The 18,442-nt window shown below is 44.2% G+C and overlaps 1 protein-coding gene across 1 annotated transcript in view; it reads right to left on the reverse strand.

Annotated features, from left to right (window-relative positions):
• The window catches only part of lrmp (lymphoid-restricted membrane protein), a 238,326-nt gene that overhangs the window by 27,267 nt on the left and 192,617 nt on the right, over positions 1 to 18,442 (reverse strand). Inside the window, exons 21-28 of the mRNA XM_063072318.1 lie at positions 17,584 to 17,668; positions 12,447 to 12,493; positions 12,290 to 12,357; positions 12,085 to 12,189; positions 9,236 to 9,333; positions 2,557 to 2,644; positions 426 to 480; positions 303 to 330 (exon numbers count right to left, since the gene is read on the reverse strand). Of these exons, the coding sequence (XP_062928388.1) occupies positions 303 to 330; positions 426 to 480; positions 2,557 to 2,644; positions 9,236 to 9,333; positions 12,085 to 12,189; positions 12,290 to 12,357; positions 12,447 to 12,493; positions 17,584 to 17,668 (574 nt within the window). The remainder of the gene's footprint in view (positions 1 to 302; positions 331 to 425; positions 481 to 2,556; positions 2,645 to 9,235; positions 9,334 to 12,084; positions 12,190 to 12,289; positions 12,358 to 12,446; positions 12,494 to 17,583; positions 17,669 to 18,442) is intronic.

Consider the following 18,442-nt stretch of genomic DNA (forward strand, 5'->3'; position numbering starts at 1 on the left):
CTGCAAACGCGTAGAGAGAAGGCATACACGAGCGATTCTGCAGATGCTGTTCACTCTCACAAATGCTGCAGAAACTCAGCAGGTCTGGCTAAGGAGCTGACGTTTCAGGCTGAGGTCCTTCATTAGTCTCAGCCAGAAACATCAGCTCTTTATTCGACTTCATAGATGCTGCCTGACCTGCTGAGTTCCTCCAGCATTTTGTGCATTAAAAGGAAGACAGAGCATTTAATCTTCCATTTACCCATGGACAGTTTGCAGAGATGTTAACTGATAGAGGTAAACTTTGTAGACCGCCCACCTACCTCCACATCCTGTTCACTGGCTATTGCACTGCAGGAAAACAAAAGGAAACTTCAGTCTGCATTGTCCAGAAACACAAAGACAAAGCACCAGAATATCAGTGTGAATTCCACTTCATTTCCTACCTCTGTAAATTGGCTTTTTTTGACAGATCTGGACACTGAGTCTTCATCGTTCCTGCTGAAAGACAGATGGCCGTTACAGAAGACAGATTACGATCAAGGTCAAAGCCATTTGTGGCTGAGTTTTGCTCTGCTCCCAGTTCTTTAATGAGATTACGAATTACTGCAACATATTGTACCAGTGGGGTAAGGAAAGGATGCAGCAGTTTAATTAAGTCAGTGAAGGACAAATGTGCAAGGGCTAGGCCCACAGGACATTGTACCACAATGAAAAAGATCAGCTTTATTTGTCACACATGCATTGAAAAATTCAGTGAAATGCCTCATTGGCATTAATCAAATCAGCAAGGATTGTGCTGCACAGCCCAGAAGTGCCGCCACGCTTCCGACGCCAACGTGACACGCTCACAACTCACTAACCCTCACCCGTACATCTTTAGAACGTGGGAGGAAACTGGAACACCCAGAGGAAACCCACACCGTCATAAGGAGAATGCAGAAACTGCTTACAGACAGCAGCAGGAAGTGAACTCTGATCTTACAGCTGGTGACCACTTTACTATCACGCCAGAGTTCCAGGTCTCGGAGAGAAATTTTAGGGAGAGCCACACAGCCCGAGCAGATGAGGGCAGTGCATGGAGTAATTGGTAGTTCCTTGCAGCAATCAGTACATTGTGCGTGTCTGGTGGCCCCTGCCTCACCAGTCCCAGAAGAGAATGGAACACGTGCAGCAGAAACACCTGGGACACGAGAGATTGCGTAACTGCTAGAAATCCAGAGTAATACACACACAATGCTGGAGGAACTCATGCAGCATCCATGGAGAGGAATAAACAGTCAGCATTTTGGGCCAGGGCCCTTCATCAGGACGGGAAAAGAAGGAAAAGGAAGCCAGACTAAGAAGGTGGTGGGGTGCAGGAGGAGTTGGAGGGTTGTTTATTTGCCTCCATAGATGCTGCCCGGCCTGCAGAGTTCTCCACCATTTTGTGTTTCTATATTTTGGAAACATGGACTCTGCTTCTCTCTCCATGTCTGTTCTGTTGACAGCTTCCAACCCTTGGCCAAAATGGGCAAGTTCCTGCTGTTGCCCTTTCGTATCACAGGCTAATGATCAGGAATTCTGCAGGCAACTGTTGCCTCTTCCCAGCACAGGAACAAAGAAAGTGGCCACTCCCAATGCCTGCCATTACAGGATTGGAGGAGGATAACTGATGTTGGCTTGAGGAGAAATGATATTTTCAAACTTCACTCTCCATCTCAAATCAGAATCTTCTGGTGGATCACGTGCTCATTACATCTGTGGCATAGTCCATACCTTCACTCAACCTACATGGTGCTCACAATTGAGCAGAGGTGGACAGTAGGACACTCATTGCAGCTGCTGCCTCACAAAGTCAGAGACCTAAGTTTGGTCCTGACCTTTGGCGCTGTTTATGTGGAATTTGCACGTTCTCCTGGATTCCTCCGGGTGCTCTAGTTTAGAGTCATACAGCATAGAAACAGAATCTTTCGCCCAACGTGTCCATTTGGACCAAGATGCCCATCTAATATAGCCCTATTTGCCTTTTTTGGCTAATATCCTTCTACCTTCCTAGCCACCTACCTGTCCAAGTGCCTGTGGAATGTTGCTAGCCTCTTCCTCTGGCAGCTCATTCAATATACTGATTACTTTTTTCTCCCTCTCACCTTGGACCTATGACTTTTGGTTCATGATTCCCCAATGCTGAAATAAAAGACTGTACATTCACTTTGTCTACACCCCTCATGATTTTATACACCTCTATAAGGTGACCCAAGAAAGGAGAGAACATCACTAACCATGGCAAATCAAGTCGGGCCAGGTTACAGACTACATAAACCTATAATATAGGCAATGGTCAAAAGTGAATCTTGCATTGCTTAACATGGTCTCTCAACCATATTTTATTTCCTTCTAACTTCACACTGGTGCCTCGGTTCTTCAGATCCCTCCCTTGAAACTCCTCCCCATCTTTCTCTTCCTCCCTTTATAAGCTTCTGTCCTGGCCCATGCCAGTCTCTGGTATTTGTTCTGTTTCATGGCATTAGAAATGCAATAATATCTATAATGTTGAAACAAAACTGGACAAAGCTGGTCATAATTGACCATTCTCACCTTCAGCATTGCCAGCTGTGTTAATAGGGTTCAGCATCCCGTCACTTGGGCTAAGTTCATCTACAGCCACGGTGCCTCGAGTTGCTTCCTAAACAGAGGGGTGTGGGGAGGGGTGAGAAGTAAACCAGTTGTTAACGTTGCAGTATCCTACACAGCCAGCGATTCCATGGATTACTAAACTTATGATAAAAATTCTAATGAAATGTTTCGGGGAGATGTTTACAAAAGGTATCAATAAGATTGAACATACAGAGAAATTTACAAGGATATTGCCAGAGCTTGAGGAGCTGAATTATAGGGAAAGGCTGAACAGGTTAGAACTTCATTCCCTGGAGCATGGGAGAATGAGGGGAGATTTGATAGAGTTTTTCCCCTCCACTGAGGTTGGATGGAACTGGAACATGGTCATGGTTTCAGGGTGAAAGGTGAAATGTTCAAGGGGAACTTGATGAACTTCACTCAGAGGGTGGTGAGAGTGTGGAATGAACTGCTAATGGATACAAAATGGATCTAAATATTTAAGAAAAGTTTGGATGAGTACATGAATGGGAGGGGTATAAATGGCTATGGTCCAAGTGCAGCTTGATGGGATTAGGCAGAATAATAATTTGGCATGGAATAGATAGTCTGAAGGGCCCATTTCAAAGCTGTAGTGTTCTACGACTTTGTCAGAGATAGCTTTTTTCTCAAAAAAGGAAAACAAGAGTAGTGTCTAGAATGCATAGCTGTAGGTGGTGGTAGGAGAGACTGATACAATAGGGACAGTTAAGGGATTTTTAGATAGGCACTTAGGTGTGAGAAAAACAGAAGGTTGTAGGCTGTGTGTGTCTGTGTGTGGGGGGGGGGAGAGGTTAGATTAATTATGGAGTAGGTTTGTAGATTGGCATAGCATCATGGGCCAAAGGGTTCGTAATCTACATTGTCTGTGCTCTAAAGCAACCTCAGACATTATTTATTGTACCGTATAGCCTACAGTATAATAAGGGACTACTTTATGTTTTAGTAACATGTTGTTGAATGCGCTATTAGGCGCATATTGAGCATGTGCTATTAGGCGCCTATTGATCTGTACGTGTGTGCCGAGTTCGGATTCTGCCAGTAAAGAACCATAAAACTTAGCTCAGTCTCCAGCATTTTTATTAATAGCATTGTTGTGTAACCAGGTCACATACACAACGTTTAGAATGGAGTATTTTCCATGCAGATGTACAATAAGAAAGGATTGTACATTTATTCTAGCTTAAAGACAAATGAAATCCAGCAGAAGCCCGTGAAACAGAATAGAAATGAGGTGGTTGGGAAGGGCAGAGGTGTGGTGGAAGGGAGGGAACGAGGGGGTGGGAAGGACAGCTGCAATGTAAGCTAGAAAATTTGTTGTAAGCAACAAATTTAAGCACCAACATCCAAAAGCAGTAAGGACTGAATGCAAATTAACCAGCAAATTTTGCTTGCAAATGTTCCTCAGTACCCAGATTCTGAGCTGTACAATTTTAATATTAAAAACAATGTTTGAAAAGTTTTTAAATGCAACATGACAGGAAGCTGACAAACTGAGGGGCATAGATTGGATCAGAATCTTTATCGCCCAGGGTAGAAATGTCATGTTCTAGAGAACATACATTGAAGGTAAGAGGGGAAGTTTAAAGCAGATGTGCAGGGCAAGTGCTTTTGAATATGGAGAGAATGGTGGGTTACATACACGAGGAACTCAGCAGGCCAGGCAGCGTCTATAGAAAAAGAGTAAACTGTCATCAAGTCTTGGCCTGAAATATCAACTGTTTACCCTTCTCCATTGATGCTGCTTGGCCTGCTACGTTCCTCCAGCATTTTGCGTGTGTTACTTTGATTTCCAGCATCTGCAGATTTTTCCCTTGACAGCGGTGGGTGTCTGGAATGGCCTGCTTGGGAAAATGGTAGAAGCAAAGACGATAGCGGCAAAAGTGAAATGGTAAGAAAATCAGATAGAAAAGTGAGGGGTTCACAGTGGCACAGCTGATAGACACACTAACTTGCAGCACTAGTTTCATCCTGACATCAGGTGCTGTCTGTACGGAGTTTGCCCGTTCTCTCTCTGACTGTATGAATTTCCTTGCCTGCCTTAGAGGCTGGTTGATAGGCCATTATAAATTGCCCCTAGTATGCAACTGAGTGATGGGGGTGGTGGTGGGGTGGGGGGGGGTGGTGTTGGGGAGTTTATGGGCATGTAAGAGCATAGGGAAATGTGAGGGACTGGAAGTGGAGAGTTGGCATAGGCACAATGAGATTAATACAACTTTCTTTCTCCCTAGGCCTCCCGTCCCATGATCCTCTCATATCCCTTTTGCCAATCACCTGTCCAGCTCTTGGCTCCATCCCTCCCCCTCCTGTCTTCTCCTATCATTTTGGATCTCCCCCTCCCCCTCCCCCTCTCAAATCTCTTACTAACTCTTCCTTCAGTTAGTCCTGACGAAGTGTCTCGGCCTGAAACGTCAACTGTGCCTCTTCCTAGAGATGCTGCCTCGCCTGCTGCGTTCACCAGCAACTTTGATGTGAGTTGCTTGATATAACTTTTATTGTTATGTGAATGCTCTGAGTTTTGAATTAGAATCTGGAGCAACACACATTCTGTCGGAAAAAACCTCAGTCCTTTATCGAGCAGGATCAGTGGAAGAAAGAAACTGTTGACATTTTGGGTTGGAATCATGCATCAGGACTGAGTGTGGAGTGGGGAGATGGCCAGCACAGAGAGGCAAGAAAGAGCTGAGGCGATAGGTGGACTGAGGAGGAGTGTAAGGCAGGTCGAGCCAGGTAGGGACATGAGCAGGGGATGGAGCTGGTAAATGGTAGATAGAGGCAATCAAATATCAAAGTCCAAAATAAATTTACTATACAACGCTGAGATTCATTGTCTTGTGGGCATACTCAATACATCCAATAACCCTAAGAGAATTTATGGAAGACTGCAACAAGGTGGACAAAAGACAACAAACTGTGCAAATACAAAATGAAAGAAAAATAATAAAAAAATAAGCATTAAGATACGAGACGAAGAGTCTTTGAAACTGAGTCCATAGGTTGTGGGAAGAGTTCAGTGATGGGATAAGTGAAGTCATTCCCTCTGGTTCAAGAGCCCGTTAGTTGGGGGGTAATAGCACCCTGAACCTGGTGGTGTGAGACCTGAGGTTCCTGTACCTTCCTCCTGGTGGCAGCACTGAGAAGAGAGCATGTCCTGGGCGGTGGGGGTCCCTGATGATGGATGCCGTTTTCCTGCGAAAACACTCCATGTAAATGTGCTCAACGGTGGGAACAGCTTTACTCGCGGTGGACTGGTCCGTCTCCGCTACTTTTTGTGGGAATTTCCATTTAAAGCGTAAGTATTTCCCTACCAGGCTGTGATGCAGCCAGTCAATACACTCTCCACCATACATCTATAGAAGTTGGTCATTTTAACTGACATGCAGAATCTTCGTAAATTTTAAGGAAATGGAGGCACTGCTGTTTTCTCTCTGTAATTGCACTTGCATACTGGGCTCAGGACAAACCCTCTAAAATAACACTAAGGACTTTAAAGATGCTGACCCTCTCTCCTCCCCACCCCCCACAATGAGGACTGGTTCATAGAGGAGGAAGCTGGAGGTCCAAGTCAATAATCAGCTTCTTGGTCTTAGTGACATTAAGTAAGACCTTGTTGTTGTGGCACCGCTCAGACAGATTTTCATCCTCCCTGCTACGTGCTGATTCATCACCATCTTTGATTCGGCTTACAACAGTAGTGTCGTCAGCAAACTTGAATGGGCTTTGGAGCTGTTCTTAGCCACACAGTCAAAACTGCAAAGCGAGTAGAGCAGGGTCTAAACGCACAAGCTGGGAGCTTGTGGAGGAGATGTTGTTGCCAATCAGAACTGTCTGGGGTCTGCAAGCAATGATCCAACTGCAGAAGGAGGTGTGCAGGCTAAGGTCCTGAAGCTTATGGATGAGTTTTGAGGGGATGATAGTATTGAATGCTGAGCCGTATTCAGAATCAGAATCAGGTTTATTATCACCAGCATGTGTTGTGAGATTTGTTAACTTAGCAGCAGCAGTTCAATGCAATACATAATATAGAAGAAAAAAAATAAATCAAATAAATCAATTACAGTATAGGTATATTGAATAGATTAAAAAATGGTGCAAAAAACAGAAATAGTATATATTAAAAAAAGCGAGGCAGTGTTTATGGGTTCAATGTCCATTTAGAAATCGGATGGCAGAGGGGAAGAAGCTGTTCCTGAATCGCTGAGTGTGTGCCTTCAGGCCTCTGTACCTCCTTCCTGATGGTAACAGTGAGAAAAGGGCATGCCCTGGGTGCTGGAGGTCCTTAATAATGGACGCTGCCTTTCTGAGACTCCGCTCCTTGAAGATGTCCTGGGTACTTTGTAGGCTAGTACCCAAGATGGAGCTGATAAATTTACAATCCTCTGCAGCTTCTTTCGGTCCTGTGCAGTAGCCCCACTCCTCCATACCAGACAGTGATGCAGCCTGTCAGAATGCTCTCCATGGTACATCTATAGAAGTTTTTGAGTGTATTTGTTGACATGCCAAATCTACTCAAACTCCGAATGAAGTATAGTCGCTGACTTGCCTTCTTTATAACTGCATCGATATGTTGGGACCAGGTTAGATCCTCAGAGATCTTGACACCCAGGAACTTGAAACTGCTCACTCTCTCCACTTCTGATCCCCCTATGAGGATTGGTATGTGTTCTTTCATCTTACCCTTCCTGGAGTCCACAATCAACTCTTTTGTCTTATGGACATTGAGTGCCAGGTTGTTGCTGCGACACCACTCCACTAGTTGGTATATCTCACTCCTGAATGCCCTCTTGTCTCCATCTGAGAGTCTACCAACAATGGTTGTATCATCAGCAAATTTATAGATAGTATTTGAGCTATGCCTAGGCACACAGTCATGGGTGTAGAGAGGGTAGAGCAGTGGGCTAAGCACATACCCCGAGGTGCACCAGTGTTGATTGTCAATGAGGAGATATCATCACCAATCCACACAGATTGCGGTCTTCCGGTTAGGAAGTTGAGGATCCAACTGCAGAGAGAGGTACAGAGGCCCAGGTTCTGTAACTTCTCAATCAGAATTGCGGGAATGATGGTATTAAATGCTGAGCTATAGTCGGTAAGCAGCATCCTGACATCGGTGTTTATATTGTCCAGATGGTGCAAGGCCTTGTGAACAGCCATTGAGACTGCATCTGCCGTTGACCCAATGTGGTGATAGGCAAATTTCAATGGGTACAGGTCCATTCTGAGGCAGGAGTTCAGTCTAGTCATGACCAACCTCTCAAAGCATTTCATCACTGTCGATGTGAGTGCTACTGGGCGATAGTCATTAAGGCAGCTCACATTTTTCTTCTTCGGCACTGGTATAATTGTTGTCTTTTTGAAACGGGTGGAAACTTCTGCCTGTAGCAGTGAGAGGTTGAAAATGTCCTTGAATACTCCAGTCAGTTGGTTGGCACAGGTTTTCAGAGCCTTACCAGGTAATTCCATCTGTACCTTCTGCCTTGTGAGGGTTCTCCCTCTTTAAAGACAGCCTAACATTGGCCTGAGGCAGAGATCACAGGGTCATCAGGTGCAGCAGGGATCTTCACAGCTGTAATTATATTCTCCCTTTCAAAGTGGGCATAGAAGGTGTTGAATTCATCTGGTAGTGAAGCATCGCTGCCATTCATGTTATTGGGTTTCGCTTTGTAGAAAGTAATGTCTTCCTACAATTCGATAAAAAGCATCCCAATGTATGCATCTAATAAATCAAGTTTTCATCTCCAACAAAAGCACCACGTTTGGGGTGGGGCGGGGGGTAGGGTTGCAAACTTTCTCACTCCCAAATAAGGGACAAAAGTAGCAGTCAAATACGGGACACTTGTTTTTATCCCGAGAAAGACTACCATGACCATGAAGCCCTGCGTGGGCACCTCTGTGCACATACTTGACGTGCGCATGCGCGTATGTGCTGATTTTTTTCTACAAATCGGTTTTCCCAATTCTGATACATTGTACATACATTATTTCAATTTTATATAGGTTGTGTATTTATCATATCATTCCTGCTTTTACTGTATTTAGTGTTATTTTAGGTTTTATGTGTTATTGGTATGATTTGGTAGGTTATTTTTTGGATCTGGGAACGCTCAAAAATTTTTCCCATATAAATTAATGGTAATTGCTTCTGCGCTTTACATCGTTTCGGCTTACGAACGGTTTCATAGGAACGCTCTACCTTAGCGGGGGAAATACAGGACAAGGGCGATCTTGTATGGGACAAACTAATTTAGCCCAATATACAGGATGTCCCGGCTAATACGGGACAGTTGGCAACCCTAGTGGGGAAGAAAGCTAGCTAGGTAGGTTTCAAATTCCACCTTGGGAATGAAAGGTAGGATTGAATTCTATGAATGAGTTGGTTGACCAGGGAGAGAGAATGCCAAAGCCTTGCTCATCGTGCAGTGGGGGTTCAGGAATTGTTGGGAATCCGATAGGCACAAAGTCAGTGAAGTGAACAGTTGTACAGAACCATCATTTACAATGACAAATTCCTGTTTTCCACACTCTGGGTACTTTATGCAACTAACAGGTTTCCAAAACAGCCAAGTTCTTCAAAAGCAACAAGTACAAATAACCATTATCATTAAATGTATCTTCTCCATACCAGATTAACTTTTATTTTACTTTTCAACTCTGGCTGGTTCACATCGGAGGCAGAGGATTCAGTGTTGATTTGTATAGCAGATGAGGAAAGTGGACCATCTGTGGAAACAGAAATCTAGTCAAGTCTTCATATTCATCACTCTCCCATTACATTTCCCTCAGCAAAAGCTGATCCCTGCCAGAACCTCTCATCACACCAACTCTAAACTTTCAAGTTCACCCTGGAGTTTGTCCAATTACCAGGCACAGTGATGAGAGAACCTTACAATAAATACTACTCAGTTGGAAAGCTCAAACACTACAATAATTGAAATTGATCATGGTTACATCATAAACACAGCTCCAGCAGTTTGATTCTGTGTATGAGGACAATGAAGAAGCAATACAACCCCTCTAGCCTGCTCTATCAGTCAATAAAATCATGTCTGATCAACTCCATGTAAGCTTTGACCTCCTCATTCATCACAAACCTATTTTCCACTCCCTCAGATGGCAGTGGAAGTAGCAATGTTTGAATCTTTGAGCAAGAGAGCTCTTACTTATGAGCTCATCAAACACAGTTCATCTGCTTCTTTACTAGATTAACATTTATTTTTAAGGTCAAAGTAAATTTATTATCAAAGTATGCATATGTCACCATATACTATCTTGAGATTCATTTTCTTGCAGACATTTACAGGAAAATAAAGAAATACAATAGAATTTATGGAAAAACTAATCAGAAATAAACACCGACATATAACCGTTGTGCAAAAGTCAAACTGGGCAAATAAATACAATAAATAATATTGAGAACACGAGTTGTAGAGTCCTTGAAAGTGTGTCTGGAGGTTATGGAATCAATTCGGAGTTGAGGAGACTGAAATGATCCATACATTTCAGAAGCCTGATGGCTGTAGGGTAATGAGTGTTCTGCAGTGAGCAGAGAGATGATGATAGATGTGGCTTGCTCCATGTAAATGTACTCAATAACGGGCAAGCTTGTGCCTGTGATGCACTGGGGGCTGTATCCAACACTTTCTGTAGACTATTCCTGGCAGTTTCATACCAGGCTCTAGACCAGCGGTCCCCAACAACTGGGCTGCAAAGATGTGCTACCGGGCCACAAGGAAACGGTATGATTTGGCGATATGAAACGATTTGAGTCAGCTGCACCTTTCCTCATTCCCTGTCGTGCACTGTTGAGCTTGAACAACACCCCCCCCCCCACCCGCCGTCGGCTGGTCCGCAAGAATATCGTCAATATTAAACCGGTCTGCGGTGCAAAAAAGGTTGGGGATCCCTGCTCTACATAGCTTTAGTTCTAGATAGCTTGAGTTCTAGATTCACTAACAGAGGGGAAACAGCCTCTCCACATCAAGACCCCTCAGGACATTTTATTTCAATCATGTTGACTCTCACTCCAGCAGTTCTAAACCTAACATGCACAAACTTTCCTCTAATGCAACTATTCTGGGTATCAGTTCAATAAGCCCTGAACTGCTTTCAATGCATTGCACCCATGGTTAGACACAGAGGCCCACCCTCTACAAAATACTCCAGACATAATCTGTAAAGCAAGTTCCTACCATGATCATGAGCCTTTTCCATCCTTTCTTACTACTGATTAAATTTTGAACTGAGTGGTACATGTCAAAATTGAAATACCATTGTACAGTTCACCAGTGGCCTTCAGAAGGTTTCTCCTCATGGAAATCAATTCTTGGCTATAAATAGCAGAGAACGATCCACAAGAATAGCTGATGGGGCCTGCTGATTCAACCCACAACAAATCCTCTGGAACCGGTATTAATTACCACTTACATAAGTTAATACACTCAAAGTATCATTTTCCCCACTTTCATTCCATGTTCCTTGACATTTTTTTTTGCATTTAGAAATGTATCGATCTTCTTAAAAATATTCAGTGACCTGTGTTTCCTTCTGTGGTGAATGTTGTAGACCCAGCACCGCTCCGGGTGAAGAAAGTTCCCCTCATTAGATCTAAATCTCTCCTGTCCTACAAACTGAGACTGTAACCCCTCTTTGTGAACACACCAGCCAATGGAAACATAAAGCCTGAGGAACCTGGTCAGAACCTGTCTGTAAGGAACTTGTATGTTTGCCCCATGATGACACGAGTTTCTCCCCTTGTGCTCCGTTTTCCTTTAACATTCCAAAGATGCACGGTTAAGGTGAGGGTTAGTAAGTTGTCATATACCATGAGGCAATTAAAGTGACAAGAGAGATTGAAGCATTGAGGTGAGCGCGGGCTGCTTGCCTTTAGACCCCTAATGGTCGTTCTGCTGAGGGGAGAGCCTCGCTGTGCCCAGAGAATGTCACCCAGGTTTTCTGCATTTTGGATATGGCCTTGGATTATAGCTCTTTTTTCCAGTCGTTTTTTTTTGCATTCTGTGCTTCTTGCCCAATCTTTCTAGTGTGTGTGTGTGTGTGTGTGTGTGTGGGGTGGGATTTGGGGGGTGGGATTTGGGGGGGGAGATCATGTGCCTGTTCCATTTTGTTTTTTTTTTGCGGGGGGGGTGCGGGTGAATATGGGGGTTGATGTGCCTGTTCTGTTTTTTGGGTGGGGAAGGTGGATTTTGGGGTTGACAATTGTGCTGCCTTGCTTTCCTTTTTGGTTTCATGGGTACCCAGAGAAGAAGAATTTCAGAGTTGTATACTTTGACAATAAATGAACCATTGATGCCAGAAGTATGGCAACATTTATGGGCTGCTCAGCATATCCTTCGAATGAGTTGGTCACTAATGCAAATGGCACATTTCCTCTGTATGTTTTGATGCTTCAATCTACACGTGACAAACAAATCTAATTTTAAACAGCTTTCAATAATGTATTTGCAAAGACCTTACCCAACGGGCCATCTTTAACTACACCACATGCATTGGTACTGTTATGAAGTGTTTTTGAGGCTTCCTTTTGCTGGGGGCTTTTATTGGTCTTTTTTGCAGGAGGATCTGAAGGATTGGACACAGGAGAAGTCAACATTATGGGAGAGCTAAAAGAAAGCTACATATTTCACTAAACCATTCCCAAATCCAGATGCTTCGAACTTACTGGACATTGTGGAACTTTCTGAGGTGACCTCACGATTTGAACTTAATTGTTGTTGGTCAGAGTCTTCACTGCAAAATGATTCAATTGCAAGGTTAGTTTTGGGCCTGTGGATTCTTAAGAAAAGATGAAATCCCTTCTGGAGGAAGTCAAGTCCTACCTGACTGGAGTCAGCTTGTTGCAGCACACTCCTTCATCAGCAGGTGCCTGAACAAACACATTGAAACAACACAGCTTTAGCAGGTCAGCACTTGATCCATATTCTTCAATATCACTACATTTCAAACTCCTGTCTGCAAACCTGTCTGTTTCTCTGTGAGCAACTCTGCCTCCACTTTCTCAAGCAGTATGTTCAGATTCCAATCACTCCCAGGTCAAATGAAATTTTTTCTTTGGGTCCCCTTTGCGTCTCTTGCCCCTTGCCCTAAAACCCATGTCTCTGTGATCTTTCTTTCTCTGCACCTGTGGCACTCTGTGCTAAAAACAGGTCAAGGGAGCTATCCTGTTACACAGCCTGAAGCAACAAGTCTGGCAGGCAGTATGAAAGTTCTTCTTTAAAATGAATACAAGACCATAAGATGTAGGAGCAGAATTAGGCCATTCAACCCAGTGAGCCTGCTCCACCGTTCCATTGTGGCTGATTTATTATTCCCCCTCAACCCCATCCTCCTGCCTTCTCCCATTAACTTTTGACGCGCTTACTAATCAAGAACCTATCAACCTCTGCTTTAAATATACCCAATGATATGGCCGCCACAGTTGACTGTGGCAATGAATTCCTCTGCTTTATCACACTTGGGGTAAAGAAATTCCTCTCCTGTTCTAAAGGGATAGTTGAGAATGTGAGAACATCCCCTCTGGTTCTTGACCCCCCCCCCCCACCCCCGGTTACAGGAAACATCCTTTCCTCTTTTCAATAAGATCCTATTTCAATGCCATCACTGCAGAGTGGCACACGAGTTGTGCAGAAATAGTTGGCTGCCACCAAAGCAAACTCTTCAGCAGCTGTCGGTGATGGTTTCCCAACCATTACCAGTAGAGTCCTGGTGGAGACCGGAGGCATGGTTGTGGAACGTCTGCTTTCACTCACCTCACAGAAGGTTAGCCATCACTGCGGTTCCAGTAAATACACCCAGCAATTAATTATGCATACTCTGGCAGAGTGGAGCTGGTGCTCGTGGAACTGAGAACCAGAGATAAAACAGTTCCCTCAGACATCACTAAGCCTTGTTTAACTCCATAAAAGAAATAAGGGTTTTGTGAGACTCAGTACTTGAAATAGGACTAGCTCAAGGCAACAACTAGGTTGGCATGGATGGGTTGGGCAGAGGAGCTTGTTCCCACACTGTATGACCATGAGATACCAGTCATGACTACAAGTCTGTCAGCACAGCTTGACTAGAGCCTCCAACCTAGACGTAGAGGCAGAGGGATTAAAGAAAGGTTAACAACTCCCCTCTGGGCCCGAGACAACCTTAAAGACCCAGGACCTGATTAACTAGGCTGATCAACACTGTTCGGCAACTTACATAATAGAACAGTTCCAGTGAATGAACCTGGACCTTGGACATGAACAATTTGCCTCTACAACAGCAGCCCAATTTGCTGAGTGTTTCCAAAGATTTCTGATTTTTTTTTCTCCGTTGCCCTGCATCTGCAAGATTTTTGATCTTCATTTATTTTCTATAGGACTAGGGGTACAGACTGAACTTGCTGGGAGGAGGAGGAAGCTCATACAAAATGGCCAGTGATGGTGTGCAACATGACTACAGCATTCTGAAAGAGCAGGGCATTGTCAAAGGTGAAACGTTGGTGCAGGTTTTTGTCACTGGGGAAAAAATCTCAACTCTCTCCTTCCCTCAACCATCTGAAGAGGGAGAAGAAAAGGGAGATACTCCCTAGTGTTCTGATGACATTCATCTCTTGACCAGTATTAATTCAAAGAACATTATCTGTTCATTACATACAATTCCCCCTTCAAGTGGGAAGCGTTTCTGTGGGACTTTACCCACACACATTTCAGAAATTCAGATGTTGGCTGTCACGTTTTGTGGATTCCTACAGATAAAAAGACATCTTTCTGGTATGGAACAAGATTTGACAATCATACTGAATTTTAGAAATTCTAATCACAGATTAGGGAGACCTGAGAAGTTTCTAAAATTATGAAGGGTATAGATAGTGTGGATAGCCAGCATCTTCTTCTCAGGGGTGAATGTCTAATACTAAAGGACATGCATTTAAGATGAGGGGGGATAGATCAAAGGAGAGTTGTCGAGCAAGATAGGTTTTTTTAAGATACAGAGTGGTGAGCAACTGGAACATACTTGCTAGGATAGTGATTGAAGCAAATGTGACAGAGGTGTTAGAGGATCTTAGACAGGCAAATGAATGTGAAGAGAATGGAAGGATATGGACCAGGTGCAGACGGAAGGGATTAATGTATTTAGGCATCATTAGCTTAACTGGTCAGTACAACACAGCAGGCCAAATGGCCCATTCCTGTGATGTACTGATCTGTGAATTGTGCTTGAATGGACAATGCAGCCCATGTCTCAATCAGGCATCTGATGAAGTCATTCACTGCGCAGTGCTCTCCGGGACGTTTGCTGGGGAAGTCCGCCGATATGATTGAAATGTGTCATCTGTTACTTGCTCAGGGCAGGACAGTATTAATCAATGCTGCTGAAATTAGCACTGCTGGCTTCCTGGGCGAGTCCCAGAACAGTCAAGGCGAGTCAGAGGCAAGTTATCCCCCTTCATTTCTCCCACCCTTCTCACGGCTTTCATTGGAACCCAGGCCTCAAATTGCCCTCATTTAATCCTCAGTATAGGCGTGAATGCTCTCCATTCCCACACAACCTCCCTCCCCATTGTTCCTGGCAAGGACAGACATTGCAAATACAAGATCAAAGGACCTTCGCTCTCACCAAGGATCAATTGTTAGTTTAGGATGCTAGATGGTGGCAGAACATTGAGTACCACTCCCAGCGTTAAGCCTTCCGCCCACCAACCAACTTGCACATGTCCGAACATTGTAGCCAGGATCAATGGATGGTAAATCATGATACCCACCCTCCCCCCCCCCCCCCAAGATAGCGCAGTCACAGTCTCTGTGGAAAATTGCTTTTTAAGTTTGCAGGGATAGTTTTGGGGGCAGAGAGGAATGTTGGAGGTCAGATTAGGATTTAAGAATGGGGATGTGGAGGAGTTAGAGGCCAGGTCTCCGCATTCAAAGGCCAGGTGACGAAGAATGTCTCCAGCCCAAGGCTCCACGCTGCACATTGTCCAGCACCCAGGCGTCCACGCAAGCAGGAGGCATGAGGGGCTGTTGGTCAGTGTGCCCAAGGTTCAAGCCTAAAATTCAGGGTCTCACCATGAGTTAATCTGGGGCTCGATACTGAGCTTGGAGCCCAAAGGTTGATCAGAAGTTGAAGAACAATGGCTGAAGCCTGGAGACTGAAGGCAGGAAGCCTGTCCTGGCTTAGTGGGTGGGAGAGGGGGGAAAGGGGAAAGGGGAAAGGGGCTTGTTTTGTTGCTTGTTGTCTTCTGTTTGGTTGCTTTCTGCATTGCTCTGTTGAGCATTGTGGAGATGCAACATCAGCGCCGGAATGCATGGCAGCACTTGCGGACTGTCTCCAGCACATCCCGAGTTGCAAACAGAAATAACATTTTTCACTGCATGTTTCAATGTATATGTGTTAAATCTGAATCTGAAATTGTGTTTTCCTTCCCTGCTGAGCCTTTCAACTGTTAAGGACTTGAATTTAAGGCTCAAGTAAGATGTTGCTTCAGTCCAGAGTCCCTGAAGCCTTGCCTGACTCCTTTGGTAAGCATTAACTGGAGAAAACTGAACTTTCTGGTGTCCTCACCAACATCATTGACAGCCATTACGTATAAGGCTGCTCTGCATACATTTATTGCCGATCACAATGACCTGGCTAAATATCTAAAGATGCCATACCAATACAAGTTCTTTCTCCTCCTAACCACAATCATATGGGACTATAAGTTAGCATAATTTATGTGACACTAGAAAGAATTCTATCTACTTACAGTGGTCACACACTTGGCATGGTGCCCGGAGAAAGGAAGGTTTGATTAATTGTCTTTAAAAATATACAATTGTCTTGGTACAGATAAGCTTATCTGTGGCAGTCATAAATATTTTGACCTTACAAAACTGGAGATATTTCCAAACACATTACTTCTGCTTTTTCAGAACACATGAAAATCTTCACTTTCAGAGTGGAGTCTGCCCATTTATCTCTTTCTCAGGCTTCTAGAGTTTACAAATATACTTTAAGTATATTCAGAAACAGCTTTTACCTCCACCATTAGATTTCTGTACAGTCTACGATTACTACCTTATAATTCTTTTTTTCCTGCACAGTTTAGTTTATTAAATAGTGTTTGGAGTTCCCAGGGAGAGTTAGCACCTCTGGTGAAGGGGCTTGTTGGGTCCTTTCTGGGGCAGCCCACTCACCTATGGTCCCCACCGAATATTCAGCTCTCACCCGTGGCTCCAAGTAGCTGTCTGCATTCGACAGCAGTCACACGCTGGTACACTGCTTCAACAGGCAGGCTAAGCCGGGTAAAGGTAACTCATGCCCCGGTGAGATATCCTAACATGTAAAGTCAGCTCTGGCAACCGGGCGGGTGAGATCCAACGGCCAATAACGCAATTTTGCAATGCTTCATGGAGAGGAGCTGTTGTGACCATCTAGTGCAACCAAGCAGACGCCAGATGTGACAACCACTCACACTATTCGACCCAGACATCTGAGACCAAGAGAGTGTCCACTTTAAAAACTCTCCCGCACAGCTCACATTATCCAAGAACTGCACAAACCTGTCACCAATGGATATGATGAACAACCAATCATGTCTTTGCTGTCACAAAACAACCAATTTCATATCAGCAAAGGCAATGATAATAAATCTGATTGATCAGCAAAGTTAAGCTGACACGAACAGCAGCCGTCCTTTCTTGATACAGATGTTGCTCGAACCACTGACTTCCTCCACAGGTTGCTTATTGACAAGAATCAGTAGTCACAACCGGCAAGTCACTTTATGAACTACTGCTAGTGCAGCTTTATAGCAACTTCTTATCACCTGGCCCTGTGATACCGACGTCAGATGATTATCAAAACTTCTAGAGCTCTGAAATGAGTGAAACCAGGAAGGCTAAACCAGGTGAAAGTTTGACTTCAATGCAAGAGTGCTTTCCCCTCAAAAAAAAACTACAGCAAATGGAAACCCACAAGAGACAAAAGACAAGAAGCAACACTAACCTGAGGCAGAAGCTCTCCGCTCAGACCAGAAAGAGAAAGCTCCACATTGAGTTGGCTTCCACCTGGGTTTAACCTGCATCTGTCACTGAATTATAAAGTTGATTATTTGCATCTCACAGCTCAGAAATAGGACACCTGACATTATTGCAGCGCACCAACAATATCAGGACATTTAATTTGCCACTAGTCTTTTGCATTTCAAGGGACTTCATTGTTCAGAAGGAGCAAATTAACAAACAGGAATGGAAATTCAAATCACCATCAGAAGGCAGAAACAAAGTCAAAAGTCAGCATTCATATCTGCCAGCTAGTTTACATTGCAAATTTGCTGCCTGGTTAAGTAATACCAGCTTTAAAACTGGAGTTTAAAGCATTCTAGCTCCAGATTGACCCACTGCCCAGGCAGGAAGCTGTGGCCATATAGAAAAGCATCACTCAACTTTCACCTTGCTTCTTCTCCAGAAGTCAAATGTCCCCATTGGACCAAATTACAGGCACCCATCCAGTGTCCTGCCCTCAAAAGCAGTTGGATTGGACTTTGGGAATGTTTCTATGTTGATCCAATCGGGATTAGAAGGCACTGTGGGACTTAATCTTCCATCCTCAAGGAATGAATCCCAAGTACATAGAAACATAGAAAATAGGTGGATTAGGCCATTCGACCCTTCGAGCCTGCACTGCCATTCAGTATGATCATGGCTGATCATCCAACTCAGAACCCTGTACCAGCCTTCCCCCCATACTCCCTGATCCCTTTAGCCACAAGGGCCATATCTAACTCCCTCTTAAATATAGCCAATGAACTGGCCTCAACTGTTTCCTGTGGCAGAGAATTCCACAGGTTCACCACTCTCTGTGT

Source organism: Mobula hypostoma, chromosome 20 (assembly GCF_963921235.1).
Source record: "Mobula hypostoma chromosome 20, sMobHyp1.1, whole genome shotgun sequence".
Lineage (NCBI taxonomy): Eukaryota > Metazoa > Chordata > Chondrichthyes > Myliobatiformes > Myliobatidae > Mobula > Mobula hypostoma.